Genomic DNA, 19,385 nt, shown 5'->3' on the forward strand with positions numbered 1-19,385 from the left:
AAAAAAAAAAACAACCCATTCCAACTCAAGCAACCCTATAGGACTGCCCCCATAGGGTTTCCAAGGAGAGTGATGGATTCGAACTGCCAGCCTTTTAGTTAGGAGCCGTAGCTCTTAACCACTGTGCCACCAGGGCTTCAGTAGATGATGTTTAAAGCTGTGGGTTTGGTGAGGTGACTATGGAAGGAAACATAGTATGAGAAAAGCAAGAGGGCTCTAAGACCAAGTCTTGAGGAACTCTACCATTTAATTGATGGGTTTAGAGAGAGTGTGTGGTGTTTCAAGAAAGAGGGAGTGGTTAACAGTAACAAATCCTGCCTCAGAAAGAAGTTAAGTGAGACTAGGACTGAAAATTGTCCATTAGATTTGTCGGCAGAGAGGTCATTGAGTGTTTTAGCAAAACTGTTTTGGTGATGTGGATTGAGACCAGGTTGGCATGCATTAAATTCTTTCAGCAAGTTTGGCTTGGTGAGGCAGTAAATAGCATGGTTGGTTAAAAAGAAGAAAGAATGATCAAATTGAGGTGGAAATTTGAATATACAAGGGAGTGAAGAGATTATCCACAGTATAAAAATTCTCCCTTTCTCTACTCTTTGCAAAGAAATTATGACCATGGAGACCAAGAGTTCTCCTCTCATGTTTTCTATATCTTCAGAAAAATGTTCAGTTACTCATGTTTTCTCTGTAAGTTTCTCTTTTCATTGTTTCCATAGCTTCAATCACTAATTCTTCATCCCTGGCCCATCTCCTAAATTCCAGTCGTGAATTTTTTTAACTGCCTGATAGAACTCTTCAACTGATTGTCTCAGGGCTCCTCAAATTCAGCATGTCCAACTGAATTAATCATTTCTTTTTCAAGCTGACATAATTTACTAGTATCATTATTTTTAATGGTCTCACGGTCTGGGTCTTCCATTCTTTCTCAAGTCTCTTCCTCTCTTCTCCACCTTCAGTCCTGGCTTAGTAGGCTTAGAATCCAGTGCTACTTCTTCAAAGATTTTTCCACAAATAAATCTGAATTATGTATTCAGAGTCATTCATTAATGTTGTTATTTATTGCTTTTTACCTATTAGTGTGGAAAACAGTAAAAAAAACACACGCATCATTTCAGTGAAAATAATGGTAGATTGAATATTTGTGTATCAGCATAATTTATAGTTCATAATTATATATTTGAAAACTTCTTTGATTATAAAGTTTCTATCAATTATTCTGACAAAATGCCATACTTAACAATTTCCTTATTTCCCTGAAACTAATCTGTTTAAAGAGACAAAATGTTTATTCTGCTTTGATTTCTTGGTATTTCAGGAAATTAATACTATAAAGTTATAAATCCAATTTCATTATCTAAATCTATTGCTTAACTACAAATAATTCTGGTAACAAATACTTATTTGATTTTAATTTTAAATTGTATTTTAGAGATTAATAATTAAAATATTTTTTAAATAGACCTAGAAGATGATGAAGAGAGAAACTTTTCATTTTGTGTGGAGTCATCTTTATATTAAAGTGCTGCCTTATATATAGTTGAAAATCTTACTTTGATTTCTGCGCATGGTTGTTCATAGTATGGTAGGAAGCTAGCAAAATAATTGTTGCTGGATCTTCAGCTTTTCGGTGAAATTCTTATAAACACCCACAGCAAACATTTTAGAATGCCTGCATACTTTTGCATTGCTAAAAAGACGCCCACATCATTAATTAGCCTTGGAAACAATAGGCTATTAGGAATACACATCTTTAGGTTTCTTTTAATAAATATGAGAAGAGAGTTGTCTTTTATGTGTATGTTACGCAAACTGTATTTTCTTGTAGTATTTGCAAGTTATGTAATATTTTAAAGTCTTTCATGAATTTAACTGAAGAACACGTAAGTATCCTAGAGTGAAAGCTGAGAAATTTCTAATGTTAATTGAATTAACAGGCAAACATTTTTGTTCTGGCTTTACTTGATTAATTGAACAATGGAGTCACCAATCCCACCCAATACTGGTTTTTTTTTTTTTTTTAGATTGTCATTGACACTGTACTCTGCAAAACATCCAACAGTGGAAGTAAAGCCGAGAGTAAGTTGCTCTTGTGATTGAGCAACATAGGCCTCTGGTCAGAATTTTTTTATTTACTATTTATATGTATTCCTAAGAAGTTTAGTGGTTACTGCTTTCCATGTTCATACCAGATTCTAAGCAGGAGAGGGATGACAGTAGGCAGGTACGTTCACTGAAATGAAGAGTGACAAACTGCAGCCTGACGCAAAGGAAGAGATGAGAAAAACTGCCAGCAGTAGTCCCTTCAAAAAGTATAACATGACCCAGCAGTTCCACTCAAAAAATGAAAACATATGTCCACACCAAAATTTGTATGCAACATCATAATGTGGAAACAACTCGAATTGTCCATCAACTGATTAATGGATAAATGAAATGAGGTATATCCATGTAATGGAATATTCAGCTATGAAAAAGAGTGAAGTACTGGTACATGTTAAAACATGGATGAACCTTGAAACCTGCTATACACAAAAGGCCATATATTTTATGATTCTATTTATATGAAATGTCCAGAATAGGCAAATCCATAGAGATGGACAATTAGTGGTTGCCAGTGGCTGGGGGAATGGGGACATGGAGTTTCTTTTTGGGATGATGAAAATGTGCTAAAATTGGTTGTGGTGATGGTTTTATAATTTCATGAATATTCCTAAAAAATCATTGTACACTTTAGATGAGTGAATTACATAGTATATGAACTATATCTTAATAAAGCTGTTTTTAAAAGTATAGAAGATTAATTTTTAGTTTTTTTTTTTTTTTTGTAATGTGGGTGGTTATTTCTATATACCCTAGGCCTAGAGGCATCCTGCATTGAATTACAGTTAGAGTACAATCAGTAGATAGTAGTTAATGAAAGTGTTATAGGGGAAATTATTATAATGTATATCTTTCACGATCTGTCTTTTTAAAAACAACTTGTGCATTACTATTTGAAGTGGAAGGACCCTTGGTGCAAATGGATAAGTGCTTGGCTGCTAGCTGAAAGGTTGGCAGTTGGAACCCACCCAGCGGCACAGTAGAAGAGAGGCCTAGCAATCTGCTTCTGTAAAGATTACAACCAAGAGAACCCTATGGGGAAGTTCTGTTCTGTCACATGGGGTCGCTATGAGTTGAAATTGACTCGATGGCACCTAACAACAAGAGCAATCAGAAGTGGTTGACAGTAAAGTTCTAAGTGATCTTAGAATGACTCATTTTCTAAATATTGCACATAGTTGAGGTTATAGTTGTATTTATTAATGCAAACGTAGGGATTAGTTTAAAATTTGATTTATTTTTCTTTTAATAACGTCATTAAAAAGCCTAGGTAAAATAATTTTCAGAAAATATCCTTAAAGAAATTACTGTATCTGGCTTATACAGATGTTTCTATTGCTTGAAAATCTAAGAGTTAGCAATGGTTAAGTTACATAAATATGAAGTCTGCATAATCTAGGTTGGCTGCACTTTGAAAAAACATATAGTAAAATTGCATTAATTGAAATTAAGTGAGTCTACTTGGCTAACAGATGTTGATCAAGAGAAATGGGAAAGTTAGATTTCCTCTGTGGTAACAGAGGTTGCTACAGTCCCTTTATTTGAAAAGAAAATTGTTGTTAGAGTGTTCCCTCCCTTCAGGGAAGGATATGTTGAGGAGGTTTAGGTGTGGACATCTCTTGGGAGAGAATGGAGCGCACCTACCATCTGTGCTCATTTTAAAGATAGTATAGTATGGCTTATGTACACCCATTAGGGATCCCTGAAGTGGGAACATTGGTATTTGAAGGAAAATCTTAACACAGGGTGTGTTTGTGGTTTGTGAATTATTAAAGTTCAGTTCTTGCAACCTGGAATATGCAAAAGATTTACAGAAATCTTAAATCTTGGAAAATGCTGTTCCTGATGATGGCGTAAATCCATTTTATTTATAATGTGAACCATTTGGGAGGGGACTTTATAAAAATTTTGGTGGGAGGGGGAAGAAGGGTCTTCGAAAGAAAAAAAGACAATTGGTTTTTCTATGAAAAATAGCCAGAAAGTTCTTCTGGGGTCTTTGCATAGCAGCTATACTTTGTGAACAGAAAACCATCCCCATTAAGTCTTTATTTCTGTAATTCTATTTTTTAGGGTCACATAAGACTTAACTCTCCAGTGTTCAAAATTGTTATCTTGAGATAACCTTGTTGCTTTTGAGATTTGGTTAATATTTATCTTTTATGAGTTGGTATTGCCGTGAAGTCTACATTTACAGGTGTATAATGACCGCATCGATGAAGTTTTGCATTGATGGAATGCAAAGAGTTGATACCACATAGGATGAAGTCATCATAGATTGGGAAAGTTTAAATACAGAATGTATGTGATTTATTTTGGATGTAGTTACTTTATTTCAGGCATTCATTTCATACAAGAGGATATTTGTCCTAAGGTTTGATAATATAGCATGCATACAGTTTTAAATAATTGCAAAGGTCCCAGCCCTTACAGCTTATTGATTGTTCAAAAGCCTGATATTTAGCTTAGATAATACTACTCCTGTTGTTCCATTGTGTTATTTTGTCATATCAGAAGCAAAAAAAAATTTTAAACACTTTTTTTTATTCATACTCCTGTTGTTTCTCTTAAATCTAATTTTTTTCTTATGAAAGCTCAAAATCTTTGTAGACTAAAGTAGATATTATTGTTAGGTGCCGTTGAGTCAAAACCAACCCTGTGTGCAACAGAACAAAACACTGCCTGGTCTTGCACCATCCCCACAATCGTTGCTATGTTGGAACCCATTGTTGTAATCACTGTGTCAGTCCACCTCATTGAGGGTCTTCCTCTTTTTTGCTGATCCTCTACTTTACCAAGCATTATGTCCTTCTCCAGGGACTGATCCCTCCTAATAACATGTCCAAAGTATGTGAAACGAAGTCTCGCCTTCCTCACTTCTGAGGAGCATTTTGTCTGTATTTCTTCCAAGACATGTTTGTTCATTCTTGGCAGTCCATTGTATATTCAATATTCTTCATCAACACCATAATTCAAAGGCATCAATTTTTCTTTGGTCTACCTTATTCATTGTCCAGCTTTTGCATGCATATGAGGCGATTGAAAATACAGTCACTTGGATCAGGCACATCTTAGTCCTCAAAGTAACATCTTTGCTTTTCAATACTTTAAAAAGGTCTTTTTGCAGCAAATTTGCCCAGTACAATACATTGTTTGGTTTCTTGGCTGCTGCTTCTGTGGGCGTTGTTCATGGATCCAAGTAAAATGAAATTCTTGACAACTTCAGTATTTTCTTCATTTATCATCATGTTGTTGCTTGTTGGTCCAGTTGTGAAGATTTTATTTTTTATGTGAAAGTGTAAACTGTACTGAAGGCTGTAATCTTTAATCTTCGTTAGTAAGTGCCTCAGATCCTGTTTGCTTTCAGCAAGCAAGGTTGTGTCATCTGCGTAACGCAGGTTGTTAATGAGTCTTCCTCCAGTCCTGATGCTGCCTCCTTCATGTAGTCAAGCTTGGTTTATTTGCTCAGCATACAGATTGAATAAGTACGGTGAAAGGATACAGCCCTGACACATCTTTCCTGATCTTAAACCACTCAGTATCCCCAGTTCTGTTCTAACAACTGCCTCTTAGTCTGTGTACAGGTTCCTCATGAGCACAGTTAAGTGTTCTGGAGTTCTCATGCTTTGCAATATTATCCATAATTTGTTATGATCCACATAGTTGAATGTCTTTGCGTAGTCAATAAAATATATAAAGGAAATTATATGTTCAGAATTAACAGGTATGAACCACTGAGATCAGTTCTTAAAAAGTACTGTAGTAAATCTAGACCATAGTTTATAAGATTCTGAAAACCAATCCCATTGCTGTTGAGTTGCTTCCAGGTAGATCACCAGGCCTTTCTACCATGGCACTGCTGGGTGGATTCGAGTTGCAAACCTTTCGGTTAATTAAAAAAAAAAAAATCCCAGTGCCGCTGAGTCAGTTCTGATTCATAGCACCACCCATGTGATCCATGTGTTACAGAGTAGAACTGCTATATAGGGTTTTCTTGGCTGTGTTTTTTATGGAAGAAGATTTCCGGGACTTTCTTCTTCTGTTCTGCTAAGTGGGTTCGAACTGCCAAGCTTTAGGTTAGTAGTCAAGACCAAACCATTTGCATCACCTAGGGACCTGTTTACAGGATTAAATAATGATTAATTCAGTAGGTAATTTTTGCATTTGAGGAAAGAATGAAATACAGCTGTAGCGTGCATTTTCACAACTGATGTTTTCCTTCTTAGTTTTTTTTCCCTCACCACAACTAGTGTTTCCTAGGTTTTTAAATTCAGCTGTTGCTGAACCAGAGTCCTAATTGGGCCATTGTAATTTAAGGGCTCCTCAGACATTATTTATATTGCTTCTTATTCAGAGAGTTGGTGGTTGGGTCATATAGTGAGCCTGGATTTGCAAACCATTACCTTTCTTTCAGACCTGCCAAACATCAATCTTTTCCCTAAGTAGAATCTAAAAACAGGTTTCTTACATGTTTAGATGCCTTTTTTACTCAGCTTGGATCCCTGCCAGTGGATTCAACCAGGAACTGCTTGGACTTGTGAGTGATAAGGCTGAATCTGAGAAAAATTACAGGGAAATAATTAAGAGCCCTGATAACAAACTGGATGCAGATAAGGAACAAGTAGAGGAATTCTGAGTGGATCATGGGATCCATGGGAATCCTGCTGTCATGGACTACAAACAGACAACCACTCACTTGTGAGGAAGAGAAGTTTGAAATTGTTAACGTTGAAATTTCAAACGTGGGAAAGGTGACAACTAAGCAATGTGAAGTTGTGGCTGGAAAGTAGGCAAAATATCAAAAGTGACCTGAATGACCTAGGTAGCCTGTACTTACGAAACTATTCATTGTGTTCTTCACATACCACCAGATTTTAATTAACATTTGAAACTATTAAAAGGGGTTTACTGTTACGATGAGATTTTAAGTTTTAAAAAAAATCTCAATAATAAAGGTTCTCTTTATTGCTTTATATTTTGCTTGGGTAAAATACTCAGAAAACCTCTATTCTTGAACGTCTGTCTGTGCTTTGTTGTCATAACTATGATTAAATGTATGTTTGTTACGTTTGTTTTAATCAGGTGATTTTAAGTAATTCTTATGCATAATTCTCATTTCCTTTTCTAACCAGGAACCTTTTGAGGATGGCTTTGCAAACGGGGAGGAAAGTACTCCAACTAGAGATGCTGTCGTCACGTATACCGCGGAAAGTAAAGGAGTTGTGAAGTTTGGTTGGATCAAGGGTGTGTTAGTAAGTAGACTTAAATTTAGTGTTACAGTATTTTTACTTATTATAAAATCTTCCTAATATTCTCATCAGTTTTCAAGAGAACTTTTCCTTTTTGAAATGTCTTATCTAAGTGCTATAGAAAACCAAATTAGTAAGTTGTACCTTCTTTTCTTTTGGATATTTAGTAACAAAAATATATTTATTAATTTAACCAACTTATATTTGATTACCTCTAAGTTAATTTTATTACTTCTTGTGAATTCACATTGTCACTTTTCAGAAATTAAGTATGAAGCTATTAAATTGATAGGAGCACCTAAGTAAAAAACTGAGCAGGGGATAGAACTGAAATATGCCTGCTTTCTTCCTGCTACCCCATTATCTTTTGAAAAGAAGTGTCTGAAAACTAACAGGCAACAGAATAAAGGAGAAATTTTTTTCTTACGTGTTGCAGTCACATCAGTAGTCACGTTTAGGTGATTAAGGTGTAGGTTTACTTGTTCTTGTGCGTTTGAATAGGAACTAAACTGATTAGACAGGCTAAATTGACCTCTCGTTGGAACTTTGGAAAGATTTGATTGAGGTATTGTTATTGTGGAGAAGTAGGAGGGAAAATTTCAGTTCTAGTACTAATTTATTGCCTGATCAGTAATGGTGAATGTGAAGCCGCAAGTAGTAGTATGTGTCTATTCTTAGATTTTAGGTATTATAGAGGACTATGTTCTGTGTAAGAGCTCCGGTGATGCAGTGGTTAAGCCCTTGGCTGCTGGCCAAAAGGTCGGTGGTTTGAACCCACCAGCACACTCCGTGGAAGACAGATGTGGCTGTCTGCTTCCATAAAGATTAGGGCCTTGGAAACCCTATGGGGCAGTTCTCCTCTGTCCTGTAGGGTCACTATGAGTCAGAATTGACTCAACAGCAACAAGTTTAGTTAGTTTTATGTTTGAGCATTAGAAATAAAAGTAAACAGAAATGGGGAAATTTGTCTCATAAATAATTTAGATTTTTAAAAAAAGTATGAACATGTGGCATTTTGTGTTGACAAATATTATATAATTATATACTTAAATCTTTAGAAATTGTATAGAATGAGGATGTTATAAAGGAATAATTAAAAAATTAAACTTACTTGCACTGATAAAGGAGAACATGAACTTCTTCTTTTTTTTTTTTTTTTTAGGGCTGAGGCCTAAAAATATTCCTTTTATCTTTCTTGTTCTGTTGCTTCTGCTACCTCAGATAATTGCAACATTTTCTTTTCTTTTTGTCTTTTCAGATACCGAGGATGAATGGATGGATGAATGAATAGATAGATTGTGTGTATATAAGTGTATACGTATATATGTATGCACATGCACATGTATATGTATCTACGTGTGAATTATACTTACATTAGCTCATATTTAAACTCTTATTAAGCTCTTTTTAAAACTTTAAGAAAACGGTAGAGTAGGAGGTAGATTTAAAATACTTTTGTAGTTTCAAATGCATGTTACCCCACTTTTGGCTAGTTTAATGTTTACCACTATATCATATCTTATGACTTTTCTTCATATGTGAGTTGACCTCATTTTTTTCCTTCTAGGTACGTTGTATGTTAAATATTTGGGGTGTGATGCTCTTTATTAGATTGTCATGGATTGTGGGTCAAGCTGGAATAGGTAAGTGAAGTTATGTGCTGCTTGACTCATTTGAGAATAATGAATAAGCACAATAGTTGTCTGTATGTCTGGATTCTAAACTTCATAAAACTGAAGCAGTGGAAGTCATTGGAACTGTGCTGTCCTTTGTATCAGATTATCTTTGTTAATTTTTTCATAATTCTGATTTGATTTTTATAAAATAGGATCAAAATGAGGTAGTTTATAAGTTGTGAGATACATTTAGTATACTTGGACTAACAGTTCTAGGTCCGTCAGTTTTAAATAGGAGTATAAGTGTTCTCTAGGGTCGCTATGAGTCGGAATTGACTCAATGGCAACAGGTTTGGTTTTGTTTTTAGTATAACTGTTCTTAATTTTTTTTCTTTTTCCCTAAAGGTTTATCGGTCCTTGTAATAATGATGGCCACTGTTGTGACAACTATCACAGGATTGTCTACTTCAGCAATAGCTACCAATGGATTTGTAAGAGGAGGTAAATTTAGTCTTTTCACATCATCATATCAGAAAACTATTATTTATTGCCTTGAGATTTAAATCTTTTAATTATTTTTTTTACCTTGATGGAAGCAACATACCATGCCCATGTAGGCAAGGAAATCACTGCTGAGCACTTTCAAACTACTGCATTGATTGTAAAATTTTTATTGATCCGTACACACATATATATGCTTTAAATTATTTAGGACGTTTAGATGTCTGGTAGCAGAATGGAGCTTTTAGTCACATCTTTCCTACCAGGCCATACCTTATTGTCCTCTCTTAGGCTTCTACCCTTGAACAAGTAACTCACATTCTGCGTTTGGTCAGCATTTTACAGGTGTAACTTCTTTCCCCTGTGGTTAACCCCATTTTACAGTGAGGGAAATCAAGGTTGGGAGAGGTAGTGTACTTTATCCATGATTTTGTGTGAGTTACATTTGGGACTCTAAAATCAATATGCTTCCTTAACTGTAGCTCTCTTTCTTGGACACTGTCATGGATTGGGTTATGTCCCCCCAAAAATGTGTGTATCAATTTGACTGGGCCATGATTTCCAGTATTGTGTGGTTGTTCTCCATTTTGTGATTGTAATTTTATGTTAAAGAGGATTAGGGTGGGATTTTAACACCCTTACTAAGGTCACATCCCTGATTTCAGTGTAAAGGGAGTTTCCCTAGGGTGTGGCCTACATCACTTTTTATCTTACAAGAGATAAAAGGAAAGGGAAGCAAGCAGGGAGCAGGGGACCTCATACCACCTAGAAAGCAGTGCCGGGAGCAGAGCATGTTCTTTGGACCCGGGATCCCTACACGGAGAAGCTCCTAGTCTGGGAGAACATCAATGAGAAGGCCGACAGAGAGAGAAAACCTTCCCCTGGAGCTGACTCCCTGAATTTGGACTTCTAGCCTACTTTACTGTGAGGAAATAAACTCCTCTTTGTTAAAGCCATCCGCTTCTGGTATTTCTGTTACAGCAGCACTAAATGACTAAGACAGACACCCTGAGGCCCCTTCTTGTACTCCAGAAAATCTACCTTGTGAGACTTTATCCTCCCCAGAGAGAGCACCCAGGAGACCAGGAGAATGGACTCCGGACCCCTGAAAGCAAAAAGAGTCCCATATTCTAAACCAAAATTCATCACTGGGCTAGGGTGAGAAGAGGATCCCTGAAGAAAGAAGAGAAAATGTCTGCCAGCCCTTGTAAAGTCCCCATAGCAGACCAACTGAGAAAAGAATTGACCTATTCCATTTGCCTTAACTATTTTGAAGATCCCTATTTGACATTATGCAAACACAGTGTCTGCTTTTTCTGCATCAGATACTTAGAATGAGGAACCAGGCTGAGCTTTTTCACTTTCTGCCATTGTCTTCATCTCTCTCAGATATCAGAGGAATCCAGTTCATATCTGTGTGATAATGACTATGATGAACATGCATCGCTGTTTGCTGTATTTTTATGTGTATATGAATGTGGATTCAGCTATCTTGGGGTGTAACGTGGGTATGTCCAGTAGAGTTAATCAGATACCACTGAGAGACTCATTTTTGCTTCTCATGTACTGGGTGCCTCATCCTTTGTTTCTCTCCCACTATTGGGGAATGGAAGTGAGATGAAAATTGTTAGCCACCTGCAAGGGATCTGCAAGTCATCAAGGAGTTTTTCTTTATCCTTGGACTTTAGAATTTCAGTTGTGAGCCTCAAGGGAAATGGGGCATGAAGCCAATGACAACACAAACTCTGGATTCTTTTCCACGTGAATCCAAACTTGGGGAAAGTATAGATTTTCCAGAATTAGGACCTGAAAGCCATTTTATGTTTCAGTACTATTGCTAGTTTTCAAATACTGGTTTTCTCAGATAATGAAACCAGTAAAAGAAAAAAGACAAAGTAAATCGTTAAAGAAATAACCAAATACTAACTGTGAAGCTTTCCTAGAAGAGATGCATTTTTCACATCTCAGTTAGTGACGTTGGAGACCTGACTAAACCTTTACAGAATATAAACAAGCTGCATCATTTGTAATGAGTGTCTCCTGTGTCTTCTGGAGAGTCTTTCCATGAATGTAAGCTGGTTTTGTCTCCTCTGTATCTACCTCATGAACTTGGACACCCTTACAGGATTTATTTTGGTATCATGAAAAAACCAGTATTTTCCACATGGGAGAAAGTGTCACATTGTTAGCTGCTGTCCAGTTGGTCCCCAGTTCATGGTGACAATGTGCATGGAACCAAATGCTGCCTGGTCCAGCACCATCCCCATATGTCTTAGTCATCTAGTCCTGCTATAACAGAAATACTACAAGTGGATGGCTTTAACAAACAGAAGTTTATCCTCTCACAGTTTAGGAGGCTAGAAGTCCGAATTCAGGGTGCCAGCTCTAGGGGAAGGCTCTCTCTCTGTCAGTACTGGGGAAAGGTCCTTGTCTTCAATCTTCCCCTGGTCTAGGAGCTTCTCAGCACAGGGACTGCAGGTCCAAAGAACACACTCCCCTCCTGGTTCTTCATTCTTGGTGGCATGAGGTCCCCCTGTCTCTCTGCTCACTTCTCTGTTTTATATCTCAAAAGAGATAGACTCAAGATGCAGCCTAACCTTGTAGATTGAATCCTGCCTCATTAACATAACTGTGTCTAATCCTGCCTCATTAACATCACAGAGGTATAATTTACAACACATAGGAAAGGAAAATCACATCAGATGGCAAACCCTCTGCCATCAAGTTGATTCCAATTCATAGCGACCGTATAGGACAGAGTAGAACTGCCCCATAGGGTTTCCAAGGAGTGCCTGGTGGATTCGAACTGCCTACCTTTTGGTTAGCAGACGTAATGCTTAACCACTGTGCCACCAGGGTTTCCTCAGATAACAGAATGGTTGACAATCACACAATATTAGGAATCATGGCCTAGCCAAATTGACACACATTTTGGGGGGACACAGTTAAATCCATAACACCATGATTGGTTGCAGATTGGATCGTTGTTATCCATAGGGTTTTCAATGACTAATTTTTGAAAATAGATCACCAGGCCTTTTTTCCTAGTCCATCTAAGTTTGGAAGCTCCACTGAAACCTGTTCAGCAGTACGGCAACATGCAGGCCTCCACTGACAGATGGGTAGTGGCTGCACATGAGGAGCATTGACTGGGAATCTGACACACATTGCCATGAGTCAGAATCAACTTAATGGCAACTGTCCTTTTTTTTTTTTTTGGTATTACATGAACTGAGCAATAGAAGGGAAAGGCTCTCAACCACTTTTTGTTTCAGACTTAGTTGAAAGTAGAGGTCAATACTCTTTCAAATAAAGACCCAGGTCGTATGAAACTGCAGACAGGTAGTTACGAAAATCTAGAGGCAACGTAAGCCTGCCTGTTCCATGTATAAGATGAAGTTTTATATATTATTTGTATTTCAGTCAATCAACAGATAATTGTTGAACACTTACTTTGCGATAGCACTGGATATGTGCATGTCAGATAAGTCTCATGGAGCTTATGTTCAGATAATAATAATAGCTGTTTTTTTTTGAGACCTAACTTCTGTGCATGATTCTGTGGTCTTAACATGCATTATCTTGTTTAATGCATCATTGCTGTGAATTGCATTTATAATTTGTATGGATTATGAGAGCAGACGTGAAACAAGGTATACCCTTTTTTTTTTTTTTAGCAAAAGTAAGTCTTATGCAGATTCTGTGGGTGAATCTTTTTTAGATGTCTACATCGTAATAAGCCAGAACTACCTTTTTGTACTCATATATATCTCTTTTTTCTTTTCTATGAAGTAATTGAGGACCTCCTCACTTCCTCACTTTTGTAGACAGATAAAACCAAACACTGAAAGTGAGAAAAACCCAACATTTTCCAATAGGTTGTAAGTGACAGAAAGTGCTTTCTATATTGGTAAAATCAAATTATCATTGATTATCAATTTTTTTTGTTTAGTCCATTGCCAAGCAAGGGTTCTAAGGCAGAATTCAGTTCCATAGTTCTTTCTTTTTAGATAGGTGATTTCTTTGAAATTGTAACTTTCTTTCAGATCAACGAAATGTTTGAAGCTGTAAAAGGCAGTTATATAACAGTTGTATCATGAAGTGTTATTAGATGTAAACATAGCATTGTTCTCGATTCAGTAAAAAACACTACTTGTCAACATATCAAAAATAACTCAGATATGAATTTGGCAGGTAATTGTTTACATATGTATATATTTTTGGGAGTGGTTTCACTTGTATGTTAATTTTTTATTTGGATTTTCTCTTTGACTTAGGAGTGACTTTTCAATTTGCCAGTCATTTATTTGCTTCCCCAAATGGTCTGATGCAGTGTTAGGTATTTGTCTTTGCTGTCATATCTTAAGTTTAATTTATTCAGATGATTAGTTGCAATGGTACAGTAGCACCCAATCCTGGTCTGACGATTCTGTGTTTTTCACCTTGCTTTTCCCTACTTGACTTAATAATGGCAACAGAATAGAAGATATTTGCCAAAAGTTAACAGGCAGACAAACTTCTTGTGTATTTGTAAAGCAGGCTATTAGACTTTATTTCCTAGAAGTATAACTGAAATGGATGTTGGATCCATTGTAACTCCATGGCATTCCCAAAGTTGTTCCTTAGAATTGTACACAGGGTGGCTTTGGATAAACTGTCTAGTGAGAGTAAAAAAGTAGGTTGTTTGCTACTCTGACAAAGGATTTTGGTGTATTTACCAAATAAACTCTGAAGAGTTAAGTTTCTAAATAGTTTTCTTTTTTATTGGTAAATTTATTACATTTTTGTTATCTTCACCCTTTGTCTCCTTCCTCAGTACATCCAACAAAACAAAACATTTGTTTTACAAAATTTCCACAGATATCACAGATTACGTAGATGATTTTTTTAATTGTTATAGTTTAAATGAAGTTTACGTTTCAAGTTAGTCTCCCATACAAAATTTTATACATACATTGTTATGTGACCCTAATTGCTCGCCCCATTCTGCAACAGCACACTCCTCCTTTCCGCCCCTGATTCCCCATGTCCATTCAACCAGCTCCTAACCCTCTCTGCCTTCCCATCTTGCCTCTGGACAGAAGCTGCCCCTTTGGTCTCTTGTATCTACTTGAGCTAACAGGCACACTCTTTATGAGTATCACTTTATGTCCCACAGTCAAGTCCAATCCCTGTCTGAAGAGTTGGCCTCGGAAATTGTCTTAGTTCTGGGCTGATAGAGAATCCATGGGCCATGCTTTCTGGGGTACCTCCAGTCTCAAACCATTAAGTCTGGTCTTCTTACTAGAATTTGAGTTCTGCACCCCATCTTTCTGCTGCTCCATCAGGGACTCTCTGTTGTGTTCCCTGTCAGGGCGATCATTGGTGGTAGCCGGGCACCATCTAGTTCTTCTGGTCTCAGGCTGATGAAGTCTCTTGTTTATGTGCCCCTCTGTCTCTTGGGCTAATACTTTCCTTGTTGCCTTTGGTGTTCTTCATTCTGCTTTACTCCAGGTGGTTGGGACCAGTTGATGCATCTTAGATGGCCGCTTGCAAGCTTTTAAGACCCCAGATGGCACTCACCAAAGTAGGATGCTGAACATTTTCTCAATAAGCTTTGTTATGCCAGTTGACCTAGATGTCCCCTGAAAGCATGGTCCCCAGACCCCTACCCCTGCTACTCTGTCCCTCAAAGTATTTGATTGTATTCAGGAAACTTCTTAGCTTTCATTTAGTCCAGTTGTGCTGACTTCCCCTGTAGTGTGTGCTGTCCTGCCCTTCGCCTAAGATGATTCTTATCTACTATCTAGTTAGTAACTAACCCTCACCCTCCCTCCTCACCCTCATAACCATCAAAGAATGTTTTCTTACGTGTTTAAACCTTTTGTTGAGTTCTTATAATAGTGGTCTTATAAAGTATTTGTTGTTCTGTGACTGACTAAATTCACTCAGCATAATAAGTTCCAGTTTCCTCCATGTGTACGATGTTTCACGGCTGCATCATTGTTCTTTATCGTTGCATAGTATTCCACTGTGTGGATATACCACAATTTGTTCATCCATTCGTCCGTTGATGGGAGATTACGTAGATGATTTTTATTACATATATTGATCATTTCATAAGTAAAGATGTCTGGATGCAAATTTTGCATTTTCCTCTGTTTGGTAGATCATTTAACAACTTTTTGAACTTTTTAGTAGTAGAAATCTTCTTGAGTCTTTTTATGATTAGTTAATATTGAAATTCCTTAAGTGGGTGAAGCTAAAAGTGTCTAAAATACCATATGAGTATACCATCTGAGCCAACAAGACCTGTGATTCTTAAGCTCCCACTATTTCTTAATTTTTGTGATTATAAAAGTAATAAATGCATACTATTAAAAATTAGGTTATGGAATAGCTTAAACATTGAAGACTTAAAGACTCAAATGTCTACCAATTAAACTGTAGAAGTGTATTCTAAGTATATTGTATATTTCTCCAGCTAATTTTCATTTTTAAGTTGAACTTTAGGTATAATAAAATTCACAATTTTTAGAGTACAATTCTGTAGGTTTTGACAAATACAGATAGTTGTATAACCATCACCACAATCAAAACAGAACAGTTCAAACACACCAGAAACTTCCTCATGCCTCTTTTGTAGTAAGTCCCTTTCTCTACCCTCAGCCCTTGTCAGCCACTGATCCATTTGCTGTCAAATACTGTAGTTTTGCCTTTTTCCAGAATATTGTATAAATAGAATCATATGGTATGTATCCTTCTCAGTACTACATCACTTAGCAGAATACTTTTGAAATTTATCCATTTTGTGTTTATTACTCGATTGTTCCTTTTTATTGGTGAGTATTATTCCATTGTCTAGACATACCAGTTTGTTTATTCATTCCCCATTTGAAGGATATTTGGGTTGTTTTCAGTTTTTGGTTATTACAGTCAAAGCCACTATAATTGTATAGGTTTTTGTGTGAACATAGGTTTTCATTTTACTCAGGTAAATGCCAAAGAGTGGGACTGTTGGATTAAATGGTATGTGTATGCTTAACTTTATAAGAAATTGCCAGACTTTTTCCCAAAAACTGTGTCATTTTGCATTCCCACCAGCAATGTATGAGAGTTCCAAATTACATGGTTTCTACATAGCATGTGTCAGGAAAAACCCCACTTCATCTTAGATATTAATCCTTTTTGCGATGTAATAACTTTGACATATTTTGGTGTCAGGATTATGCTCATCTATAAGAGATGTTGACAAGCATTCTCTTCCTTTATTTTCTGAAAGAATTTGTGAAAGATTGATCTTACCTTATTTTTTTCTCACCAGTGAAGCTATCTGGGCTGTAGTTTGTGTGTGTTGGGGGGGTGGGGGGGAGAGGATATTTTTATTACAAACAATTTCTTTGACAGCTATTGGGTTTTTCCAGTTTACTATTTCTTCTTGTTACAGTCCTAGATACTTTGTTTTTCAAGGAATTTGTCCATTTCATCTAAGTTAAAAATTCAGATGCCAGAAATTCTAAGTGTGTATTGGAAGTAGATTTAATTTAATTCTGTTCTGGTCAGGAATAGTCACTGTATCATTTCAGTTCAGAATTTATTGAGACTTCTTTATGGCTGATAATCAGTTTTTAATCTTAGGGTCTTGATTAACGTCTTTGGGGTTTTGGTTATTGATTTGGGATTTTATGAGAGGTACAGAACATATGTCCGCAAATCGATATGTAATAATAGTGTAACCTGCATCTGATTCATTTATATTTTCCACACTCAGAAGTTAGGGTCTTTTATGGCCAGATGTGGGCCATGAAGAAGAGAGAAAGGAGGGAGGATATCTTTATAATTCTCTTTTTTATGGAGGAGTAAAAGTAGAGGATGCAAGATGAGCAGATGCTTTTATAGTCTTTATACATCACTTCTTATTTTCTTGACAACAAACAAAATACAAATATTTTAAAAAGTAACAGAACTTAACCTCATTTGTGGAAGATTTTAAAATAGTTCTACAAAGGTCAGACTTGATCATCATTCCCAAGGTGCATTTCCCCTTCTCATTCTTCTTCTCCAAGCTAAATACATCTTAGAGTCTGTTTTTCTTTTCTTCTTACTAAGAGAAAAACTCGAAATTTTATAAAATCAAAACTTTATAGCACATAACAAATGAATTCATTGCTCTTATAGGTACTATTGATGACATTTCTGATTCTAAACTTTATATTATCAACTATTGAAACACTGAGTGGTTGCCTTGATTTCAGTTAACCTTTATGATTCTCTCATCTGTAAAATCAGGATAAACAATACTTGTTTTAATTCTTATTAGTATTGAGATTAAATTAAATAATTTATGTGAATTTTGAAAACATGATAATATACTGATAATTATAGTTTTCTATGTGATTAATTGTAATATGATTTAATATCTTCAGAACTTATTCTGAGATCTTTATGTGTCTTGCAAAATTCTCACAATATAATAGTCGATTGGAATTTTAGTGTTCAAAAAGATTTCTGGGAAAAGTTTTAAGTCATGTTCATCTCATAAAAAAAAATCACATGAGATTAATATTAAGTGATTCAGATTGCATGTTTTCCTCCAGGATTTCCAAGATGATGAATATTATTAATTGGTAAAGTGCATAACTAAGGGAGTTTTACTTGGATGGATTTAAAGTATAGAATATTTTGAGAGAATTGGTAGAATTAACTATAAAACCTTTTACAGATATTTCCAGAATGAAATGTGGATATGCAGTATATTATCAGCTGCAGAATTTTTTGTTGCATTTTTTTAAAATTGTGCTTTAGGTGAAAGTTTACAGAGCAGATTAGTTTCTCATTAAACAATTAATACACATATTGTTTTGTGACATTGGTTGCATAGGCCTGTCTAATCTTTGGCTGAAGGGTAAACTTCAGAGTGAGTTTTATACTGAGTTGAAAGGGTGTTCAGGGACCATACTCTTGGGATTCCTTCAGTCTCTCTCAGACCAGTAAGTCTGGTCTTTTTTTGTGAGTTAGAATTTTGTTCTACATTTTTCTCCCACTTTGTCCAGGACCCTCTATTGTGATCCCTGTCAAAGCAGTCAGCTGTGGTAGCCAGGCACCATCTAGTTGTGCTGGACTCGTCTGCTGGAGGCTGTGGTAGTTGTGATCCATTAGTCCTTTGGACTAATCTTTCCCTGTGTCTTTGATTTTCTTCTTTCTCCCTTCCTCTAGATGGGGTGGGACCAATGGAGTATCTTAGATGGCTGCTCACAAGCTTTTAAGACCCCAGACACTACTCATCAAAGTAGGATGTGGAACATCTTCTTTATGAACTATGTTATGCCAGTTGAGCTAGATGTCACCTGAGACCATGGTCCCCAGCCCTCAGCCCCAGTACATTGGTCCTTAAGGGAGTTTGGATGTGTCTGTGAATCTTCTGTGACTTTGCCTTGGTCATGTTGTGCTGACTTCCCCAGTATTGTGTACCGTCTTACCCTTCACCAAAGTTACTACTTACCTGTGTCTAGTTGGTGTTTTTCCCTCTCCCCCTTCCCTTCCTCATAACCGTCAAAGATTGTTTCTTTCTGCATATAAACCTTTTCATGAGTTTTTATATTAGTGGTCTCATACAATATTTGTCCTTTTGTGATTGATTTATTTCACTCAGCATAATACCCTCCAGATTCATCCATGTTGTGAGATGTTTTGCAGATTCATTATTGTTCTTTATCATTGTGTAGTATTCCATTGTGTATATGTACCATAGTTTGTTCATCCATTCATCTATTGATAGGCACTTAGGTTTTTTCCATCTTTTTGTTATTATGTATAATGCTGCAGTGAACATGAATGTGCATATGTTTATTCATGCATTTGTCTTCTTTCTGCTGGTAGACCAGTAGAAACAAATATTGAGCTGTTTACTGGCATTTCATTATAATGTTAAGAATTAGGTATTTCA

The 19,385-nt window shown here is 36.3% G+C and overlaps 1 protein-coding gene across 3 annotated transcripts in view; it reads left to right on the forward strand.

Moving 5' to 3' along the window:
* The window catches only part of SLC12A2 (solute carrier family 12 member 2), a 101,992-nt gene that overhangs the window by 20,450 nt on the left and 62,157 nt on the right, over positions 1 to 19,385 (forward strand). For 2 of the 3 annotated variants that reach the window (XR_002825317.1, XM_004384298.3), the window contains exons 2-4: positions 7,227 to 7,346; positions 8,911 to 8,986; positions 9,365 to 9,460. Coding sequence is in view for 2 of the 3 variants with exons in the window: in XM_004384298.3 (XP_004384355.1) it covers positions 7,227 to 7,346; positions 8,911 to 8,986; positions 9,365 to 9,460 (292 nt within the window). In the remaining variant the exon portion in view is untranslated. Of the gene's footprint in view, positions 1 to 2,018; positions 2,074 to 7,226; positions 7,347 to 8,910; positions 8,987 to 9,364; positions 9,461 to 19,385 lie in introns of all 3 variants that reach the window. The other variant, XM_023738697.1, reaches the window with a different exon arrangement.

The sequence above is a fragment of the Trichechus manatus genome, unplaced genomic scaffold (assembly GCF_000243295.1).
Source record: "Trichechus manatus latirostris isolate Lorelei unplaced genomic scaffold, TriManLat1.0 scaffold00121, whole genome shotgun sequence".
NCBI classification, from domain to species: domain Eukaryota; kingdom Metazoa; phylum Chordata; class Mammalia; order Sirenia; family Trichechidae; genus Trichechus; species Trichechus manatus.